At 52.2% G+C, this 21,491-nt stretch overlaps 2 protein-coding genes across 4 annotated transcripts; both read right to left on the bottom strand.

Moving 5' to 3' along the window:
- Positions 1-1,243: 1,243 nt before the first annotated feature.
- LOC129601220 (uncharacterized) lies at positions 1,244-3,846 on the bottom strand. Of its 3 annotated transcripts, none has more exons than XM_055499971.1 (4): positions 3,712-3,846; positions 3,267-3,617; positions 2,195-3,197; positions 1,244-2,123 (listed from the first exon to the last, which is right to left on the bottom strand). In XM_055499971.1, exons 2-4 carry the CDS (start codon positions 3,613-3,615, stop codon positions 1,580-1,582), a joined length of 1,896 nt encoding a protein of 631 aa, XP_055355946.1. In that variant the 5' UTR covers positions 3,616-3,617; positions 3,712-3,846; the 3' UTR covers positions 1,244-1,579. The 3 variants fall into 3 exon arrangements, with proteins under 3 accessions (XP_055355946.1, XP_055355947.1, XP_055355948.1); XM_055499972.1 differs by having other exon boundaries at positions 3,267-3,623; positions 3,712-3,804; XM_055499973.1 differs by having other exon boundaries at positions 1,907-2,106; positions 3,267-3,833.
- Positions 3,847-14,086: 10,240 nt separating this feature from the next.
- Positions 14,087-16,213, bottom strand: LOC129601227 (uncharacterized). The gene has a single exon (XM_055499981.1). The coding sequence runs from the start codon at positions 16,211-16,213 to the stop codon at positions 14,087-14,089; it is 2,127 nt and encodes a 708-aa protein (XP_055355956.1).
- Between the last annotated feature and the right edge of the window lie 5,278 nt (positions 16,214-21,491).

Below are 21,491 nucleotides of genomic sequence, written 5' to 3'. Positions count from 1 at the left end.
TACAATCATGTATTCCATCCGATTACCGAGCGGTGACGTTGATCTGCTGATTTAGATCCAGTGAGAATGGCTTTGTCAGCAGTAATTTTGATGTTTCGTTTCGAAATCATAATTTCGTTTGCCGTTTCTTTTTATACGCCGGCCGCGAATGACCTCCTCGTTGTTCAGCGCTTTTGCTAACCATTATTTACATAACGCTTTTAGCTTTGAAATGTCTGATAAAAAGTTACGAGAACGCTACGTTACACAATACTTAAAAGAACATAATAATATTATTACTATTAAAGTTACTGTATTGTAGTGTATGTGTGTACACGTACAAATGTTGTACGAGTATTTCGTGAATCTGGATGATGTCCTACGGATAAGGCGCCGTAGGAACGGGATAGCAATATCCAGTGTTGTTGTTAAGTTTGGAGTTTAGTTGTATAATTGGCTGGGTAGCGAGCAGTCTAATGAACTAATGAATACACCGCTGCTATATATATATATCTCACGTACCTAGGTTCTGAAGCTATAGTTATAAGCTAAAGCTGCAAGGGGTGCCCATAAAGAACAGGGTGTACGAAAGAAGTTAATTAATAAGATAAGAGCGCCTTTAGTTAACGGGGTGCGGACAAGGGATGCCTATGCAAAAAAAGGGGTTTTCGGAGAGCCTACAGTGTCACCCAATATAAAAAAACCAAATTTGATTTCTTAACAAAAAGAGACCTTCCGTTTCATGTTCTCAGGTAATGCATTTCAGACTGCCTTAGTGCTCTACTTGTCAGGTGCTAAGGCTAGCAGCTAGTCTTGCTTAGGTCGTGAATGACGGATGGGTTAGTGCACGACCGACGGACAGAAAAGATTGCAGTTAGCCTTAACACACGGCGCCTTGGCTTCGATACTAAACCTTCGTAGGTAAAGCCTTAGTAGGTACAAAGGCTTAGTAGGTACTAATCTTTAGTATGTAATAAGACATAAGCAGCTTTAGTACCTAATAAGGCTGAGTGGGTAGCGTAACTTAGTGTGTGACCGACGGACAGATTAGTGCGTGACAGACGGACAGACAAAAGTCCTAATTTCCTGAACACAGAGGACCTCCGCTTCGCTTCGGTCGATTATCACGCTATTGAAATAAAGTACATGCGCTCGAACCGTGAAGTTAATCACATCGAGATCAAGTCTGTAGTATATTGGGATTACAATTCTTGATGTTATACTGGGCGCCGCTGAGCTTATATACACTCTCGGCGCCGCTGAGCTTATATACACACTCGATGTACTCGCAGATACCGGACAACAACAGAGAATTCTAGAACAGGGACCGGAACACTAATTATCAGCAACAGCTACACACGTGAACGAATCCTAACCTTGGGTCACTTCGTACAAGAGAACAATAGGTAGAGCCCCTGAGGTAGGTCGATGTGCAGTGGTGGCTTAAAGTCGCGGTCAAAGTTCTTAGTTCCTTGCTGGGGATTTTTCGGAATGCGTGAGTCGGGGTCGGGGCCATGCCTCGGAGTAGTAGAATTACGTAAAAGTATAAGTATTAGTATAGTACATAGGTTGTGGACGGATACACGGGCACCCGTACACGTCAGCTTATATCTGGCACGATGTCAATATCCTGATTGACGGAAACCGTGGTTATTGCGATTCCATACCACGGCTTGTGGTATTCAGCCACCCAGGCTGCAAACCGTTTGTTATCCTTTGGTAACAAGTTGACAGTCGACCATCCTGCGTCGCGTTTGGTATCATAGAGCTCTATCGTAATGGCGCCCTTCTCTTCGGGGTGGCTACCGCCGCAGATGTATATTCGATCCTTAATAACACAAGCAGTATGTTCAAATCTGGGCTGACGAAGTGGTTCAATCTTTTCCCACGTTGTGCTACCCAGTTTCAAACGAATACAGTCAGCTGTTGTAGTATAATTCAGCGCAGCGTCGTTCCAAAGCTTTCCGCCCATAATATATATGTGTCCGCAGACCACAGCCATTGCAAAATCATCGCGCAGTTCCAGCGGACGTGGTAAGTGTTTCCATTTTTTGATAACCGTATCATACTGGTACACTGTGTCCTGAGTAGCGTAAAATATCTGCTCCCGGCATTTTGTCACTGCATCTGCATCGAGGTAAGGGCTAAAAAATACTAAAGCTTGAATCGTTTGATTTCAAGACTGCACCGTACGCTCCAGTAAAAATGACCATACCTTTCATTCAGATTAGTTAACGCTGTGACGTTGCCAGAAGAAATGTTCATTTCCGTGAAGGTTCTGCCTGCGCCCCAAAAATAAAGCTTCTCCTCTACCGCGATCACCCTTGTATCCCATTGTATATCCAAAGAAGGAACTGGCTCTTGCTGTCCCCATGTTCCCTCGCCGACATTCCGGAAATGGAATTTCACCTTTTGAACGCCACTGTGACGTATCCGTTCTCTGAATATAATTTTGTTGTGTGTTGCAGTCAACTGTTGATCCGGCAACCAATCAAATTCTGGTGCGCCCTGCACGTCTTGGACATTGACAGAATTAGTTAACGGATCGAACATCATAACGAAGAGGTATCTGGAATGCTTGAGCCCTAAAAATACTATGATGTCTTTTTTCGGCAGCTTCTGCAGTAATTCTCTGGCGGATAATCGGTGTGCGCTAGAAATATCCAAACAGTGTCGAATAATGCATGCTAAAGTGTCTTCAATGTCCTCGCATACAAACGGAACGTAACCGTCGATTATGAAACCTGCATACTGGTAATTTTCAAGAGCGCTTCCAGCATCGATAATATTCCCAGCCTTTATGAGTCGCTTCTTGGGTACACCTGCACAGCTTTCGGCCATCTCCAGAATAATGCAGCCCAGACTCCACACATCTGTTTTACGTCCTGGCCGCTCTGCTTCTTGCTGGACAAATTTCCTCAGCATTTCCGGTGACATATAGCGCGTTGTGCCACGTAACTGGGATATATCTGCAGAGCAGGTAGCACTTCCCTTCATTTGCACCAGATCATCTAAATCGCCAATCGCCAGTTTCTCGCTCCCACTCGGCCAAATGCTTAAGAGTAGATTTTCAGGCTTCAAATCGCCGTGAATGATGCCCTTTTGATGAAGGAATGCTAATCCCTTGGTTATGTCCGTTGTGAATCGAAGCACTTTCTCCCAGTTGTTTAAAAGCGTCTGGCTTTTCCTGGCTCGTCTCAAAAACAGAGCAAGATCACCTGCAAAGCCTTTTGCGTAAAACTGAAAACAATGTGATAGTCATTTGGCAAAGAAGCTGCTTGCGTCACCTTTATGGTAGTCCATTGCTAGCTCAACTGTCGCTCCCCCTGAACACCGGACGATGGAGACCTTGTGATAGACAACAAGATGTCTGTGCTTCAGTTCCGTGAGTTGCCGCAGTCTTTTTACAGCTGTCATCCAACTTTTCTGGGCGGCATCACTTTCGGAATTAATTGCAACGTGTATCACTTTGACGGCTACAAAGTCTGGCTCCGAATGGGTGACTGCTTTTATGATTTCGGCTTTATAAACTACTCCAAATGCTCCCCTCGCAATAAAGTCCGCGTTACTGTAGCGGTATTGTAAATTACCGATTTCCTCAACTACACCGGAATCGCTGGAACCGATATCTTCCATTTCTGTAACTTCCAGAATAACACACAAATGGTTTCCGCTGATGTAAATTGAATAGGAGGAACTCCATTGAATTGGCTTTACAGTACAAGTACTCACATCTGGAATTTTAAAGCGCAGATAACTAACCGCATCAGGTATGGAGCGATGATTTTTCAGTTTGTGTGTGTAGCCTTATAAAGTTGAGTAATTGTTGTTACCAAAATAAAACGCATCAAAAGACGAACTATGTCCGTATGAACATTGCTACGTATTTTGTAGTTCAGCATTCTTGCTGAGTTGCGACTTGCACTCCTTAATGGCAGAGCAAGTTTGCCATTGTTGAGTACACAGCGCCGGTCAAGATACGCGTATTGTTTGACAGCGATATGATAAGATAGCTTAAATGTGATGAATTTTACTGCTGGCGCTAATAATATTGCTGCTTCTGTATGTACGGATAAAATAATGTGGCCCTATGGTGACAAGTGGTAGTGTTAAATTCCGGATGCGCTACTGCCCAATTTCGATCACTTGGCCAGTATAGTTCCATAGCTTTTGATCCATTCCAGTTACCCGTAGTGCTCAGAAAACAAACACTTGTGACAGCTGGCGAACAAAGGCTCACGAGTGTGAGAACAAAGGCTTTATTGAGGAATCAATAAGCGAAGAACCAAAACACAAAGCACGTGAAGGCTCGATATCGCATATGCTAGTGTACAGCACAGCGTGAGAATGATTACTAATCATGAACAAGCGGCATATCGAGCCGTAACATAGAAAAGCCTAATGCGGCACTGGGCAGATCCAACACGAGCGAATGGCGAACGCTGATTGGCCGAGACGTCAAGCCGTAGGTGTGGCAAGGCGGAGTCGAGGCCAGTGATTCGGCGTCGACTGAGCGAGTGCGTGCAGGCGTGAGTGTGTGCGATATTGTGCACCACTGAGCCATGCACCGGAAGCGGGGCTATCGCTAGCTGCCATACTCGTAGGCTGCCATAGCGACTGGCCCAACATGCCTCTGGGCGGGAGTCCGAGCCCCTGCGAAGGACCCGACTCCTACCGTCCCAGTGCCCGCTCCGCACACGACCCTATTGGGGTCGGTGACATCGCCTCGAGGGTGTCCGGTGTGGGTGTTTCCGGCACCGCGCTCTCCTCCGGACCCGTGGTGGCGGAACAACTCACGGCAGAAATCCGGAGGTCGGTCGGTGTTGTAGTTGGACCGGTGTAGGCTTCTGTTGATGATGGTCCGTAACGGCAAAAAGTAAAAAAATAGTGTTAATCAATCCTCTCTCTCTCTTCTCTCGTTAAAGTAAAAAAACATCACAATTCCTGGTGAGCAGGTTAATAAAAGAGATCTGTTACAGATCTAAAAATAAGAACATCATTCCGAGTAAAAAAAAAATAGACTCAAAGTCTTTGGTCCGGGACTTTAGTCCGGGTGCTCATTCTGACTAGAGCTAATCCACGCACGGGGGCTCCAGTCCACTGGGTGTCCGGCCATCCGGGTTCGAGGCATCGGTTCTCGAGGTACCCGATGGTACCGGTTTAATTCACCGAGGGTCGGGTAAGAAACGGGCTCGAAACTTACTTCCGACCAAATGACTTCGGGTTAGTCATGGATCTCCATAGGCCGGGTGAGAAACGGGCATGAAACTCACATTCCGACCGGGGATCCTCCGGTTAAAGTTGGATGGAACCACCGTTGCCGGGGTTCGTACGGTAAGGTGAATAGAGAGGCACCGTCGCGATCCGCGAAAGCCGTAAGGCATCCTCTCTAGGTTAGGAACAAGACCTATTGGGTCTTCTTACAGGGGAATCTTCCGGTGAAGTACCGGTTTTCCAGGGTTTCGTCCGGACAAAAACCGTAATTTCGTGTCCTGTCGCCTATTGGGCAACTTGGACCGGTTAATGTCAGGCTTTAAGGGTCTGAGCCGGGGTAGCCTCGGTATATGAGGGTTAGCCTCGGTCAGAAAGTTAAAGTCCTTTCGCAGCCTCGGTTGCTGAGGTAGAGTCCGATGGAACCCTTGGCTGCTTCGGCAGGTCGTGGCTACGCGATATGCTGGATATCCGGTCCGGGCAAAAACCCTATTAAGGTCCTCTGTCACCTATTGGGCGACGTCGGGAGGATTTGTGCCGGACTTCAAGGGTCCAATCCAAGGTTCATCCTCGGTGAAAAAGTTAAAGTCCGACAAAATGTTCGGCTGCCATGGTAAAGTCATGATGGGAGGTCCTGTCCGGACAAAAACCCTGTAATGATCCGCTGTCGCCTATTGGGCGACATTGGAAGGGTTGATGCCGGACCTTGACGTCGAATCCAGGGTCCAAGGGGTTAAACCCGAGGGTAGCCCTGGTTAAAAAGTTAGAGTCCTTTGGCAGCCTCGGATGCTGATTCTAAGTCCAAGAGCAGCCTTGGTTGACGGTCTGATAGGGGATCCATCCGGGCAAAACCCTCTAAGTAGCCCTCTAGCACCTATTGGGCGCTGAGAATAGGGTTACTGCTGGGCTCTGATGTCAAATCCAGGGTTCAAGGGTTGAATCCGAGGGTAGCCCCGGTTTTGAAGGGAAAAATTCTAAGTCCACTGGCAGCCTCGGGTACAAGTTCTAAGTCCGATGGCAAGCCTTAGTTGATGGTCTGTCGAAGGTTCCATCCGGGCAAAACCCTCTAAGTGACCCTCTAGCACCTATTGGGCGCTGAGGATAGGGTTGCTACCGGGATGTAAGGCCTCTGGGCAGGATCCGAGCCCTGTTGATCCGGTAAAAGATGTTTCTGGGCGGGGGTTCAAGCCCCTGTGGGTTTAATGATGAGCCTCTGGGCTGTGGGAACCCGATTCTGGCCCCTGTTGGTTCGGGGGTTCCTATTGGGAACCGACTGAAACTGGCCCAACATGCTCTGGTGGGAGTCCGACCTCCATGGTCGGTGATGCCGGGAGTCTTCACCGGGCGACTAGCAAAAAGCATGCAGAAAGAGGCTTTCCTGCGGCTGTATCAGACCTAATTGGGTCTAAGCCGCGAGGTAGGCACTCTAAGGTTGTAAAGACGGGGTCCATTCTGGTCCGCCCTTCTGGTGTACCGCGGGCTGCTAAGCTGTGCTAGAGACCTATTGGGTCTCTGCAAGCAGCCTCGAGGTAGAGATCGTGGTTGGCGCGATCTGCGAGGTGGTTGAGGGTTGCCGGCGATCTGCGGGGCCTCTAGCTGTATCCCTTATTGAGGGTCCAGCTCGTAGCAAGATCGTGGTTACTCGCGGTCTGCGTACTACTGTATCCCTTATTGAGGGTCCAGCTAGTAGCCAGATCGTGGTTAGGGGCTGCGATCTGCAGTTCCTTCGCTGAGATATCCACGGACAGCCGTGCTTATGGCTGACTCTGTGACTTTCTTCGGTAGCAGAAGTGGTTAGATGCCGCGGACTTAGGCTGCGGGCTTAGGCTGAAGGCTCCATTCTGGGCCGGTGGCAGTGGCTGATAGCCGTGGTCACGTACTGCGATCCGCGGTAATGATGGTAGCAGATCATGGTTAGGCACACAGTCTGTGGCTCCAAAGCAGAACGTGGTTAGGGGCACGATCCGTGCCGGGGGTTAAAGGTAGCAGAATGTGGTTCGATCTGGTGCGATCTGCTCCATTAAAGGGTTAGTGCCGGAGGATCCGAGCCTTTTGACGGATTCTGTCCGGGGGAAACCTCGGAAGACATACCGGTACGGTGCATCCACTGAAATTCTGACGGGTGCACCCGTGATTACCGGGTCAATCCGGGGGATCCGTTCCGTAGGGTTCGTTTGAACTTAGTACAGGGGTGGGCTGACCCTACGTATCCCTTATTGAGGGTCCGTATGGGTAGCAGATGTGGTTACCCTGCGATCTGTGGGATTCTTCAGGTTTTTTTGTCCGGGTAAAGTTCGTCAACATCCCTATTGGGGACGTCGTCATGTCCACTAGACCGGTTTTAACGGTAAGCCTAACCCTATTGGGGTCTGGCTACCGGTCTTTTTCATTCTAAGTCCCCGACGACCGGGGCTCCACCACCGAAGTGGGATCCTTCCGAGTCGTCATCCTTGTCCGGGCCGCGTTGATTCGGCTGGTTTGAGGATTCAGCCTCCTGGGTGCAGGTCGATTGGGGATCCGGGGTCTCCGGACCCGGTTTTCCGGCCTTCACACGGCGTGCTTCCCGACGACGGCGATTTCGGCCGGATGATGATGATCCGGGCCACATGTCATACCGATAGTATGACTTGCCTTCGGGCATCGGTGGTGATGTGAACCCGGGTGGCAAGTGGCGATTGCATCTGCACCATTCCAAGAGGGTCGATGCCTCAACGACGTCGATCTGGTCGTCCGGAAAATACTAGTACTCCTTCTGCCAGCGTTCCGCCGTCATCAGGAAGTCCCGAAGCTACAATCCCATTACTGCGTCTCGCATCGGTGTGCTGAGGCGGGCTACCGTGGTCCGTAGCCGGGGTGGAATGTTGTTATTCCGGTACGCGCAGTACAAGGTGTAGTGGCTATGATGGTGGCCAAGCCGGGCCGCGAAAATCAGTCGTTGAGCCGTCAGGAAGGCCATCGGAGCATCTCCTTGAGCCTGTGGTTCCGCTGCTCCAAGGTACTCGGGGATATCCCGGGATGCTCTGGCTGCGGTGACTACCATGGCTGCTTGTGCCTCTGGCAGTACAAACTGCGCAACCCATTCCGTATGATCTACGATCTCGCGTCCATCCGGGTAGATCGGAAGTTGACTTAGCTGAGACCAATCGGGTCGATCCAATGGTGTGGCCAAGATGGCCGGGTCTGTGGCACTAGGCAGGCCATTGTTCCGGAAGTGTGGGAAGCCAATGCCATAGGCCAAGCGGTCATTCATTTGGAAGTCCTCTGACCACTGTCGATGCTCGAACATCTGCTGATAACCGGAGTTGTTGAGGAATTGCCGTAGCCCATTCATCATGTCCCAGATTTGGGTCCGACGGTCCTCCCGGTATCGCATGGTGGCCATGACGTAATCAGTCCGTTCCCTCGGGTGTGGAGTTTCCACCGCGATGCCCTGTCGGCGTGCGTGGTCGTACCGAGGATCATGTTGGCCTGGTACCTCCACCTCCACTATCGGGTACTGAGGCTCCGGTAACTCGTCCGGGGCCATCACTTGTGGGTCCGGTCTCGAGGTCGGTGCTGGGTGTCGGGTCGCAGGTTGGGTGAAACTCCGGCGGGATTTGGTGTTCGAGTTTACCACTAACCCTCCGTTATCCTCTGATCCGGATCGTTTGCCGGGTGAAGGTCGGGTTCGATCCTTCAAAGCTCGGTCGGCCGGGGCTCGGTCGGTGGAAGCCCTGTTCTGACTCTCCAACTTCCGACGCAGGTCGCCTTCCAGCCGGTGACGTAAGTCACCAGGGGCCAAGTCCGCTATGCTCTGACTTCTTCGGTTGGACGGGGTGGACCCTGTTGGGGTCACTGCCACCGTCCCTGGCTGATCGGCCGAGCGAATTACCGGTTGAGCCGGGGGTTGAGGTAAGCCACTCAATTGCGGGGCTACCGGCTGCTGTTCCGGTTGAGCCTGCGGTATTGCCGCAGAGGCTTGGGGTTGTGGTGGGTGGATGATCTGGGCCATGTATTGCCGGCCGTCTGGTCCAATGGGTGCCACGGTGGCTCCCTGAAGGGGGATAGAGTTCGCGACGAGCGCGTCAGCTACCACCGACATATCCATGCCTCCTTCCGCGTTCAGTACGTTCGACAGTGCGGTGAAGGGTGCGGTGGGCTCGTCCGGGAACCTTTTGGGTTCCACTGCGAGCCTACCAGGCGGGACCGTTGGGGGTGGGATATTCTCCCGGTTCATCCGCTCCTCATGCTCGCGCTGTCTGCGGGCGATCTCCCGGTCAGCTGCCGCTATTTCCCGTCGCTCTTCTTCGCGCTCAGTTTCTCGGCGTGCTTCAGGAGCTTCGACCAGCCGAGGGTTCTCCGGGACCGGTGGGGTATTGCGCCACCCAGGTTCCCGTCGGACCCGGCGGTGACGCTGCATGTCCCACAGGTGGAGTATTTCCTGTGAACGCAGCTGGTCCAGGAGTCGGCTAGAGCTGACCAAGTGAAGGTACGCGCTTAGGTTTCCAGTCACGACTTGAAGGTATAAGGCCACAGCCTGTTCTCGTCGGTCGGCCCTGTTATCCGGGGATTGCTTGTCCAGGTTCCGCAGCAAGCAGTCCGCACATGGTAAGCGGGTCCGTGGTGAGTCGTTATTGGCTCGGCACGTCTGGCATCCCGGATTATAGGCTTCCGGCCGAGGCTGTGGCCGGGGCTGTAGTCAAACTTAAATTTTATTAAGTTATTTTAAGCCTTTTGGGCCTTACGTAAACCTATTGGGTTCTACGTTTTACGGTTAAACGAGTACAACGGTCGGGTACGGTCGGTTCTCTCCCGTCCAAAGTTGTTCTTTCGAGCCTATTGGGCTCAAAAACGTTCCGTTGTAGAGGCTATCAACTCTCGCCTATTGGGCAAGGAGCCTCGAATGACTTCACTTTTAGGTTGCTTTCCGGGTTCCATCCGGCAAATCGGCCGGGTTAATGGATTTCGCCCGTGCTAACCGTTTCTTGGACTCTTCTGCCCGGGCAGCCGGGGTAAGAGCCTTACTTGGGCTCTCCGAGCTTGACCGGGTCTTAGGCAAGTGTTGGCCAAAGTCCGAAGGTAGGTGGAAGACGGAGAAGCGCTGCGTAGGTGTCTTGTAGGCTTCACTCATTCCGAGGGCTTTCTGCTTGCAGGCCTGTACCAGGACATACTCCAATTCGTCCGCAAGGTGGTACAGGTTGCTCTCCTTCCTTCGGATCGGTCGATACCGATCATCCTCCAATTGGGGTTGAGCGGACATCAGGATGAACTCGAACCGACCAATTAGGTGGCTCAAGATCTCTCGGCGGGTTAGTCCGTCCGGGTGTCGATCCGTCCGCAGGCAGGCGATGACCGCATCGCGCCATCCAAGGTAAGTCCGGGGTGCAGGGTCTTGCTCCTCCCTCGGGAAGACGTAGTACGGCCTCCCGGTATGAGTGTAGACTCGCAGGATGGCTCCGGTCTCGTAAGCCAGCCGACAATATTCCGTGACCCTGTCGAGGTCGAGATCGAACCAGCTTCCGTCCTTGTCGACGCGCCAGTGCTTCAGCAGCTGGTAAGCCAAGTCCGGGGTTGCGTACAGTGGGCCGGACCAAGACAGCGCCTTGAGTGCAGCGTGTACGTGCACCCAGCCTTCATCAGTGTCGGAGATCCTGGGCTTAAACTTCGGTTTAGCCGCGCGCATCGTCGCCGGCTGCTTTGGCCGCGGTGGAACCCGTATTATGGGTCTCGACGGGATCTCCCGCGGTAACACCTGCGCTGTGTCTTCATGCCACACCATGAGAAGTTGGTCTCTCGGTGGGCTAGGTGTCCGTTCCCATAGGCCTTGCTGATGAGTTGGACCCGAGGCTCGCTGGTGGGAAGAAGGGGCATCCTGGCCGACGTCTTCACCATCCATCGGGTCATCTTGATTTTCCGCCGGAGGGTCCTCGGGTTGGTCCGGGTCCTCCGGGTTGGGATCCTGGGGTGCCGCTGTTGGCGGCTTCCCCTGATCTTCGTCATCATCATCATCTTCGTCGTCTGATTTGCCGGATTTGTCGGAGTCTTGTTCCGACTCGGCATCCTCAGGATCTTCTTCCTCTTCCGGGGAAGGGTCTTCTTCCTCCTCCAAGGAATGCGCATTCCGGGATGTCCGACCCTTGTCCTTGGACTTCTTAGGTGCAGACTGGCCCCTTTTTGAGGTTCCTAGCTGCGAAGTCGACAAATCCATCGGGGAAGTTGGCTGCGACGCTGGGGGGGCTGACTGTGTCCTTGATGAACTTGCCCCTGTTGTCCCGCACCGCATGCTTGAATACTTTGTTGGCTAACTCCCGGGTCGAGGGTTCCATCATTTCATAGACCCTCGAATCCCCGGGTGCCCTGGGTCGGTCATGGGGGAATCTGCTGCCCGCCGAGGCCGCTGTTGATCTGGCGAGTTCAAGCCAGACATTTGCCTGGGCCGGCCGTGATCCTGGTGCCTTAGGTTGAGGGTCGACTCCGGCCGCGTCCCTGTTCTTGTTGTGGACGTACGAGATCCGGAGCTTCAATTCCTTTCGTTTCGACAGGGGATGAATTCGGGGACAGTGTACCGTAGGTTCTGTCCGCGCTGCGCATTGGTGGTTTGCAGCTCCCTATCTCTGACCATCTGGTGTAAAATTGGGGCAATCTCCGTCTGGATCGTTTCAATCTCGGCTTCACCTTTAGGCTTGTCCCGTAAGTGTACATCACGTTGAGGAACCGAGCGATCTGAAGTCGGGTCGAGCCTCTCGGGTTACGGTAGTATCCGATGGCTCTGACGATCCTTTCGGGTATGGATTCTTCCTGACGGAGCTTATTCGGTGGTTTGGGGAAGATCAGCTCTCCCATGGTGTCCCATGACCGGTGGAGTATGAGAGCCAAGGCTTCGTCCTGTATCCAGGCGATGATCTTCGGCATGAACTGTTTGGTTAGGAAGTGTCCCTTCTTCACCTGGTACATCTCCGTCAACTTGGTTACCAGTTCCTGGTAGACGTCCCTTCTCTGCATGTCAGCAGTGGTGATCATGCGCCGGACGTCTTCCTTAAAAGGGGCTTTAGGGAAGGAAGGCTCGGGCTCCGAAAGCTGTCTGTCCGGCAGCCTATCTCGGATATTGTCCGGGGCTGGTAGGTCGGACTGATCGGTGTCCGCGTCGTAGTCCCAGAGTTCTTCGTCGGAACCCTCGGCTAGATGTTCTGTGGACGCCGCATCCATCCGGTCAGACTCGTCTAGAGCCTTCGGTGGGGTTTCCGGTGAAGGTGTTCTCATCTCCACCTCCTGGGGTTCTGATTCTTCCTTCGGTCCCGCCCTCTTGGCTTCCTTTCGACCCTCTCTACGGTTAGAGTTGTTGATCATTCTCTGAAGTAGCGGAGTGCTTACGTCCAAGGGCTTTGCTTTGGCCTTGAGTGCCTCTATTGGAGGCTTCCCATCGGCCCATCGGCGAATCTCGTCGACCCAAGCGTCAACACTCTGACCAGGCTTAAATTTCGGCTTAGGCCCCAGTTCTTGTCGGGTTCCTGCCGGCCTGATTCGGTGTCGGATTCGCTGTCCGAGGATGACATCTGGGGTTTGACCCTTCTTCGAGCCCTGTCCCGGCGTCCTTCCGCATCGGAGACATCAGTGTCGTTTCCTCCACGAGCCTTCTTGGGTAAACGGCTCGGTGATTCCTTCTTCGGGGCTGACTTCTTTGCCTCCCGCTTCTTCGGTACCGTGGCCGAGTGGATTATCACTCCGCTGAGTCCTGGTGCAGGCTCGTCGCAGATCTGAACAGAGGGTTCTCGGGTCGGCTGAATCATCCGTTTTGACGATACCACGGACACCTTATGGGTTCTCGTGGGTTTAAGGGTTTCTTGTCCGGTGACCGGTGAAGGTGCGATGGCGTGAGGCGCCGGAATTTGTCCGCGGCTCGCTTCCTTCGATAGTCAACGCCCATCTGCTGTACGATTTCCTTCATTCTTTCGGTCAGGTTGTGGTATTCCCGGATGACTTCATTGGAGTCGTTATCCGGCAGGTTGCCTCGGCGATCCTTGAGAGCGTTAAAGTAGGTACGCTCGGCGCTGGCGGCTCGGTTAATACAATCATCACGTTCGGTGATTGTAAGGTCCTTGATAGGGTCCATAGCCGGGTCGTTATGGTACTGTCGGTACCCTTCGTTACGAACCAGGGGCCCTAATTGGGGCTGCACAACTGGTTGTACCTGGCTTTCGACCGTGACTTCAGCGGCTGTGTCCGGTATCGAGGCCATGCTGCCGGGCTCCTTTGCCGTGGGCTCCGGTTTCGCCGGGGACAAAGTGTCCATTCGTTCCGGTGAAGCCTCCCGAGGGTTCCGTCTTGGGGAAAACCTCGGTGGCGGGGGTTGAATAGGGTTCATGCTCGGCATCCGGTTAGGCTGAGACAGGGCTCTAGTTGGAGACACCTGTTTAACCGGGGATCTACTCCGTCTACCAGTCGGTGTTGCCGACATGGCTTCCGATGACAACCGGGATGTTGTCCGAGCATCCGCTAACAGGGCTAACTGCCACTGTTTTTCTTCATCCATGTCGCTGTCCGGGTCTGTGTGGACGTGCTCAGGGTCTTCATCACCCGAGTGGTCCGACATGGTCTCCTTGATGAAGTCCGATTTAGGTTGGCCGGGCTCCAAGGGTGGCTCGCTTATGTATACGGCCGGATTGATCCTTGGATTCCGAAGCAGCTGTGCATACTCCAGCACTACCCTCGGCAACTTCTGCTGGCGAAGTACCTGCATGCCGCTCCTGAGTGCCAGGAGTCTGCGTAAGAGGGTGTCTCGGTCGGCTGCCCGGTCGGCTATCTTCTGGGTGATGCGGATCTGGTCCCTCGAAGACATTGGCCCGAAAAGTTGTCCACCAGTGAGCTCGCCTTCTTGAAGGACTCGGTAGAATTCAGCCTGTTTGATCTGCTCTACCAGTTAGTTATGGTAGGCCAAGGCTTCCCGTTCTGTGGGTTCCAGCTCTGGTTTAACCCTTCTGGGCTGATGGACCGCCTTGTGGCCATCTCCCGGGGGTGGTGGTGCTGGGACCTGCATCATGAACTCTCGAAGTTGCTCGAGGGTCCGGACAGGTGGGGGTGGTGTCCCGAAGAGGCGCCTTCTTGGGCCGCTCTCTTCTTCCTTGTCCTTTGATCTGGGTTTCCGCGTAAACTTGGGTGAGTCAGGGCCTCCGGGTTGGTGAGTAGCCCTTCCTTCCGGGGTTCTCTCCGGGTCATCTGGCTGGGTTGATGGTCGCCGAATGACTAACACCTGTTCCGTTCGTTTTGGCCGGGCCGAACCGCCTATTGGGGGTATCGGCAATGTTGTGGGCCGAAGTGTCTTGCTGGTACTCGGTCTCTCCGGGGTTAAGTCCCGTGTCCGTGCGTAAGCCTCACGTTCGATGGTCGAAGGCTCGAGGTTCTCTTCTTCACCCTCCAGGGGTGGGACGTCCATGGGTTCATCGGGTTGGGTGACGGGTCCGGTAGGCTCCGACGTTTTAGCCGGGGCTGCGGACGTCGCAGCCTGTTGGGCGGTTCGTTCCGCAGCTCGACGCCTTTTATTCCGGTAGTGTTCTTCGGTGACCCGTTTGATGTCCTGAAGAGCCTGTGTCAAGGCATCCTCCGTCTCTGGGGTTCTGATGGTGGTCGGGCTGAAGAGCTTCGCGATGGTTCTCCGGGCCTCGTCCAAGGTATTGACATCGACGTCAAGTCTTGCGGCTCGAGGATCCCACGCATTTATAGAGTGCAAAAGTTCATGCATCTCATGGCTGGCATCCTCGGCCCTTTGAAGTGCCCGTCGGATGGTGTCCTCCATTCCGGGTATCATTAGCGGCCAGTCTGCCATCGTTGGGGAGGCTGTGGCCGGTGGCTTAAGGGTTGGAATCCGGGTTAATGGGGCAGATGTACCCTGCATTGGGGGTTCGATCTGCCTAATCCGGGGCTGCTGAGCCTTAGGGGCGCGTTCTGCTTCCCGCTGCTCCTTCCTCTGCCGTTCTTCTTCGTAGTCCCGAATGAAGGTTGACAACCAAATCACGGACGACTGAAGTTGTGCCGTGCTTAGCTGATCCTTCGGGGCGTCTGGGTGTAGGAATATCCGGACGGACCTGGTGTAACTTTCCACCGTGATGTCACCGTCCAGCCGAAAAAATTCTTCGCTGTGCCGGTCACAAAAGCCTCGGCGAGTCCGCATCTCAGTCAGGATGTTGTTCGCCCGGGTCATTGCCTCAACGATGTAGGGTTGAGTGCCGGGTGGAAGGACTCCCAAGTCTGCTATGGCTTCCATCCTTCGAACCCTCGACCGAGGTGATTCTCGTTCAGTCGGTGCAACCTGTTGGGTCGCTATCGGCTGGGTCGACGGGTTTTCCGGAGGTTGGGTCGGCAACTTGATGAAGGGTTCGGTCGGCTGATTAGCCGGGGCTTGGCTCGGCTGGTTAGCCGAGGCTTGGCTCGGCTGGTTAGCCGAGGCTTGGCTCGGCTGGTTAGCCGAGGCTTGGCTCGGCTGGTTAGCCGAGGCTTGAGGTGGAACCGTATTGCGGCTCTCTTCCTCGTGCCTCTTCTGAGCCATCGCTACTTCCAAGTCAGACTTCAGGTACCCGATGTCCCTGAGTGCTGCCTTATACTGTTCGTGAATCTTCTCCCGCAGCCTCTTTGGGCCGGGGTCAGGTCTAAAGGGTTGGCTAGTTGACCCTGCAAGTCCCGGGCATAGCCTTCGTTCACGGCTAATTCCTCCTGGAGAGCCTGGATTTCTCTCCGGGGAACTTAGCCTAGCTTGTTCTGGTTGGGTTGGTCGAGATGGTCCGGGCAAGTCGACCTGTTCCGGTGCGGCAGGCTGAGGCTGGGCCTCCTTGTGGCTCCGAGCCTCAATCTTCCGCCGCATTTTGTCCGCATGTCCCTGGACGATATCACGTTGTTCCGTGATAATCCTCCGGGTGACTTCTTCGTCCGGTTGAAGTGTACTTATTCGCCGGGTGAGGAGGTCCGCCGTCTGTTGGGTTTCGGCTAACTCCCGGTTAAGTTCTTCCGTGGTTATGGCCGAGCCGAAATCTATCGGTGGCGGGTCATCGAGCATCTCGATGTCTGGGGAAGAGATCGGCGATGAGGGTTCTTCCATCGGTTCCGCCGGTGGTGGGGTGGCGATAAGTTGTATCGACGCCTCGGGAGATGGGCTTAGCTCTGACTGGGCTCTGGGGTGCTGGTCGATCAGCTTCCGGATGTTTCGGAAGGCTGCCCGAAATTGCTGAAGTTGGCCAGCGGTCGGGTTATTTACGTCGTCGGACCTCTGTAAGATGTACAGGTCGTGAACCAGGCTGTTAATGGCCAATTCTTGGTCCAGGTACCGTGGTTCGTCCTGGGGCGTTTCTCGTTGTTGTTGGCACAGGTACGCTGACAACCGGTCCGCCTATGCCAACGTATTGTAAAGTTGGAGATGGGAAGGGTCATTTCTTCGGTCTTCCGCCATGTCAGCCGGTGCCGAAGGTTCCGGTCGGTTTCGACTGCTTCCTTGGCCAAATGTCCCGGACACCTCGCCCCTATTTGGGGGCTCCGGTCCGGGGGCCGATACTGTCGGTTGCAGCAAAGGGTTGACTGGTCCGGCTGAAGCCCCCGTTCTTGCGGTTGCTACAGCCGATCTTGGATCCGCTCCTAACGGGAAGGACGTTCGGGCCTCCTCCAGTTGAAGCTTCAAGGTTCGACAGTGACCATAAAGTAGCTGGCGTTGCCTTTCTGTCTTGGGGTCCTGTGACAACTTCCGGAGTACTTCGGCTCCGAGGGTCAGGGTACCAATCCATGTCTCTCTGTCCCGATTTCGCTCGGGTAAGTTCCTCGAGCTCCCCTCGAACCCTCGGTTCCGCATTTGTTGTGCTAGGGTTTCCGTCTCCGCAAGTAACGCTTGTACTTCGGTCATCGAGGGGTTGGTTGATCCGGCCAAAGCCCCCGTGATTGCGGTTGCTGAGGCCGGCCCTCTTTCTGAGGCTGGAGTTTCCTCAGGCTAACGTCGTTTCCCCGCATTTTGTCGCCGCCTTTGTTTTGATGGTGCAGTTATCGGCGTTGCGCAGGTTGTATGGTTTCCGTTTGTCGTCAATCACGACCATGTCCAAGATGTACGTCGGTACGTTGAACGGCACAGGATGTTTAATCTTGTACAGCCAAATAGCTTCCTGCTGCTGCCAACGGGTGAAAAGGGGAACGATTCCGAAGCGGTCCATCAACAATTTCACTGGCGTCGTCGGATAGTTCGCAATTGCCCGAATCGCATTGCGCTGTGCAACGTTTAACTTCTCTCGCAGGGACACAGACGCTCTGCTCCACACAGTGGAACAATAGTCCAGATGAGACTGGACAAACGCGTAGAAAAGTCCCACACGCTGAGAATCGCACAGGCCGTCTTTCGCACGATTTATGAGAGCAATTCCATGACTCACACTTTTTTGGACTTTATTAAAATGTTCTGTCCATTTTAAGTGCTGGTCAATTATCACCCCCAAGTGCTTAACGGATGTTTCTGGTTCTAGTCGATGACCATTCAACACAACTGTAGGTTCGTTTTTTTCACGATTACGAGCAGAGGACACAAACAATAATTTAGATTTTTTTTCATTGATTACAAGGTGGTTGGCCTTAAACCACTCTGTGATAGTCGGTAGTGCACTTTCTAGCATAGCCGCTGCAGCCGTCTTGGTGTCCGCCGTCACATACCCGATGGTATCGTCGGCAAAGAATACATCACCTTCCCGTCGGCACCTTCCCACATCAAAAATACAGCAACTCACGCACGTGCGGCTGCGGTGGAAGCAGAACAGAAGAAGTCTCGGTTGTATTCGTACTTAAACGGCAGATACATTTTTTCTCCAATTGCTTTCGAAACAATGGGCCCATGGGGACCGTCATCTATTGCCATCATTAAAGAATTGGGCAAACGACTGGAGCAACACACAGGTGAAAGGCATTCCCATGAATTTCTGCGTCAGACTGTCACTAGTGATACAACGGGGAAACGCTGCATCAGTTTTGTGAACGATGGAAGGAGCAGAAAAGTTAAATGAAATTTTCATGTTGTAAAGTTGTGTTGTTTTAAGCTGTTGCATAACGGTTGTACCACAGGTAATAAAGAGAGAGAAGCTTAAGAAGAGTATAACCGTATTACAAATCACTGACAATCACGCAGGACTCCAGCTGTCAAGGCCATGATGCTGGAGGGACTGCAGCGTTCTTCGAGCCACAAGTAGGTTGTATCGGACAGCGTCTGGAAAGTGGATGCATCCACGTGGTGGTAGTATGTTTCGAAAAGCTGATCAATCATTCGCTCAAACTGCAACATATTGTAGCGATAGTATTTGTACAACCGATAAGACCACCCCGTTATGATTCGTCTTCCGTCGCGTTATGAATTTCTGTGCACTTTACCGGTTAGTTTCCCTTCTCGTGAATTTCTAAAATTTCAGTCTTGCACTCAGCTTGCTACAGCTTGCATCAACTGCATAAACCTTGTCCTAAACTCTTGCCCTAAACCTTGCTCCGTTTCTTGAACGCCGTTGTCATTAAACATGCCTTGAGTACGTTGTTGCGTTTGACCGCTTGAGATGAACCTGTATCATCCCAATCGGAGCCACCTGTGTAATTGAGCTACAGCAGTAAGAACGTCCTCGGCCAGCATCGTTGCCGGCCGTGCCACCTTTCATCATAACAGCCGACAGATCGTGGTAAGGTGGACTAACCAACTGACGTGTACTGGCGTCCCTTAGTACACATCTTTACTACTTCTACCCCAAGGCTTAGGCTTAGTCCTTACTACAACGCCTACTTGAGTCATGACCCCGAGTTCGAGTCGATGCTTCTGAGAAATGTCCAGCAGAGAACTTTGACCGCGACTTGCCATTTCGACGTGACCGCGTGTCAATGACGTAGCTTTACCTATTGTTCTAGTGTACGAGCTGACCCTTTTCTTTGATTAGTTAATGCTGTGTTGATGCGACCTTTGATTAGTCCACGTGTCAGTGATCGTAGAGTATTGGCTAGTTTCTAAATCCCTATTGTTCTCTGAACCGTACCTGCGCGTACGAAGAGTCGCACCTGCGCGTGCCCAGACTATATAAGGCGCTCGTCGCCCACTCAAATGTTAAGAGTTCTTTCAACAAGAAGTAGTGCTTGTTCACGACCTGATTAACTTCAGACTTCTTGCCCTGGGATCTCTTTCCAAGTGAGGACTTTTGCTAACTGACCTCTTAGTGACCTTTCACTTATGTCAGGGGTTTTCCCTCTACTTCGTCGACGTGCATTATCATTCTCGGATAGTCTCGTGGCGTAACAAGTTACCCACTAGCTCCCACTTGCATCCCGTGACCTTTGGTCTCTTCTTCTTCTTCGATCTTCATGCCCAGTTATCACCTGGTTGATGGATCTTGCTCTTACCGCTTCTGCTAACATCTAGCGTGAGGTCAGGTAAGTATTCTCTTCTTCTTGCATATTTCTTCGTGTTTGCAGCAGGGATTCCTGAGTTCCAGCAGTTCCTGACTTGTTCCTGATCTTCGACTTCTACTTCTACCATCCTACTACTTCTTCCCAACAGTTTGAGATAAGAGTCGCTCTATTCCCGATTGTGTCGTGGTCTGGGAAGTGGTTCAACAAGTTGGACAACGTCTTTAACTTTGAATTACACGACACAACCCACTAGAACAGCAGCCAGATAGGCTGTTGTTACAATATACTCAAAACTCCATCGGAACAGTTGAACATATCACCAAGTGTTTACCGACCAAAAGAAATCTAATGTCATCCGCATTTGGCTGAGCAGTTGTGCTAGCGTAAATATCCAGCTTCTCTGCCGCTGTTTCTTGATTTCTAAAACTGTAAGCCGGAAGTACCGAAGCTTTAACGGGATTTGCCAGTCACGAGCGGCTAACCCTAATAAGCGTGTGGACAGAAGCGTTTTATTTTGTTACATGCATGTTGCGAATGCGACAAGGCGTTACTTCAAGTCGGATAATTTTTGTTCTCTTACGCTTTAATGATCTCCATTTCAGCCAAGGTTTGTCTCAGTCTTTGCATTTCTCCCTTCTGCTCTTGGGTGACCTCCTCCAGAGCCTTTATAATTTTCACTACTGTTAACACCAGATGCGCCACGGTTATTTCCAAAGTAACGCAGCAGCTCAATAACGCAAAGCCTGGTGAAGGCATACCTTCCTCTAAAATTTTTGTCCCTGTGAAACCTCGCAGCTCTGTGGCGTCATCACTGGGCACCGCGCATGGTCGACTGTACGATTGAATGGTAATGCCCATCTTACGCCGATAACATGGGTGATAAACGAAAGCACAGATGACGAAGGCAGCGCAACGACATCACCCTCTGCTGCAGTCTTGATGTTCGGCAGTGAAACCTGTGGTGTATCTGGCATCCAAGAAATGTCATGAATGAAGCTGTTATGGAAGCTGGAAGTTCCACCTGTAAATTAGCGTGATATATACATGTATGTACGCTATATAATCAACGGACCAAGTATTAATCACGGCCCACGGGCAATGCTGGATTTTTTGTCGCCGTTGAATATACACCATAAAGCCGTCCACAACGGTCACACCGGCGACTCTCGCAGCGGAACCTTCTGTCTCAGTACTGCGATGCTCGAGAGCGGCGGTTACCGCCTGTGAGGAAGTGTATTCCGGCAACTGCATGCACAGCCTGACAAAAGTACTCTGCGCAATCCCTCACACATTCCGGCAGTTTCCCATGCGCCTCGTCGTATCACAAGTAATGGATTCTTACTGATTGAGGAAGCGCGCATTTTGTTTACACATTCCGTCATCTAATGTTGAAAGGAGTAAACAGAGCCGAAAAGATCATATAATAAAATCACAGAGGCCGCTGTCTTGCTCGTTTCCGGACAGGTATTAATGGAGCTGGCACTAACAAGATACAGTGTAGGAAAAATTATTGTGGAGACTATTCAAAACGAAACGAGGGCTCAAATACGCACACAAAACTACGTGTTATACGGCGCAGTTAGAGTCGACATGCAGAAGTTGCCACATGCAGCCGCCTCCCGTGTGATACTATCGTTAAGGTAAACTGCATCGTTAATTTTGCCTGCTGCTGAATTTGTCCTGAATTAAAGTGCTGGAATCTGACAACCTGCGTTGATCTAGCGTCGATTCGTGGTAACTTCCCCTGCGCATTGTGGGACTTAATAGAAGCTGTGTTGCCGGTGCCATGTGATCTCGAACTCCAGAAGCTCACCCGCGGGATGAAACATGTTACAAACGATCGGATGCCGGATAATTGTTTGCGGTGTAAGATTCGCCGTTATGAGAACATACCGTGTTTCTGGTTTTCCACCGTTCAAAGGTTTTGTGCA

This window comes from Paramacrobiotus metropolitanus, unplaced genomic scaffold (assembly GCF_019649055.1).
Source record: "Paramacrobiotus metropolitanus isolate TYO unplaced genomic scaffold, Prichtersi_v1.0 Parri_scaffold0000220, whole genome shotgun sequence".
NCBI classification, from domain to species: Eukaryota; Metazoa; Tardigrada; class Eutardigrada; order Parachela; family Macrobiotidae; genus Paramacrobiotus; species Paramacrobiotus metropolitanus.
Note: the sequence above shows the minus strand (reverse complement) of the source record. Positions and strands in the feature narration are given on the sequence as shown.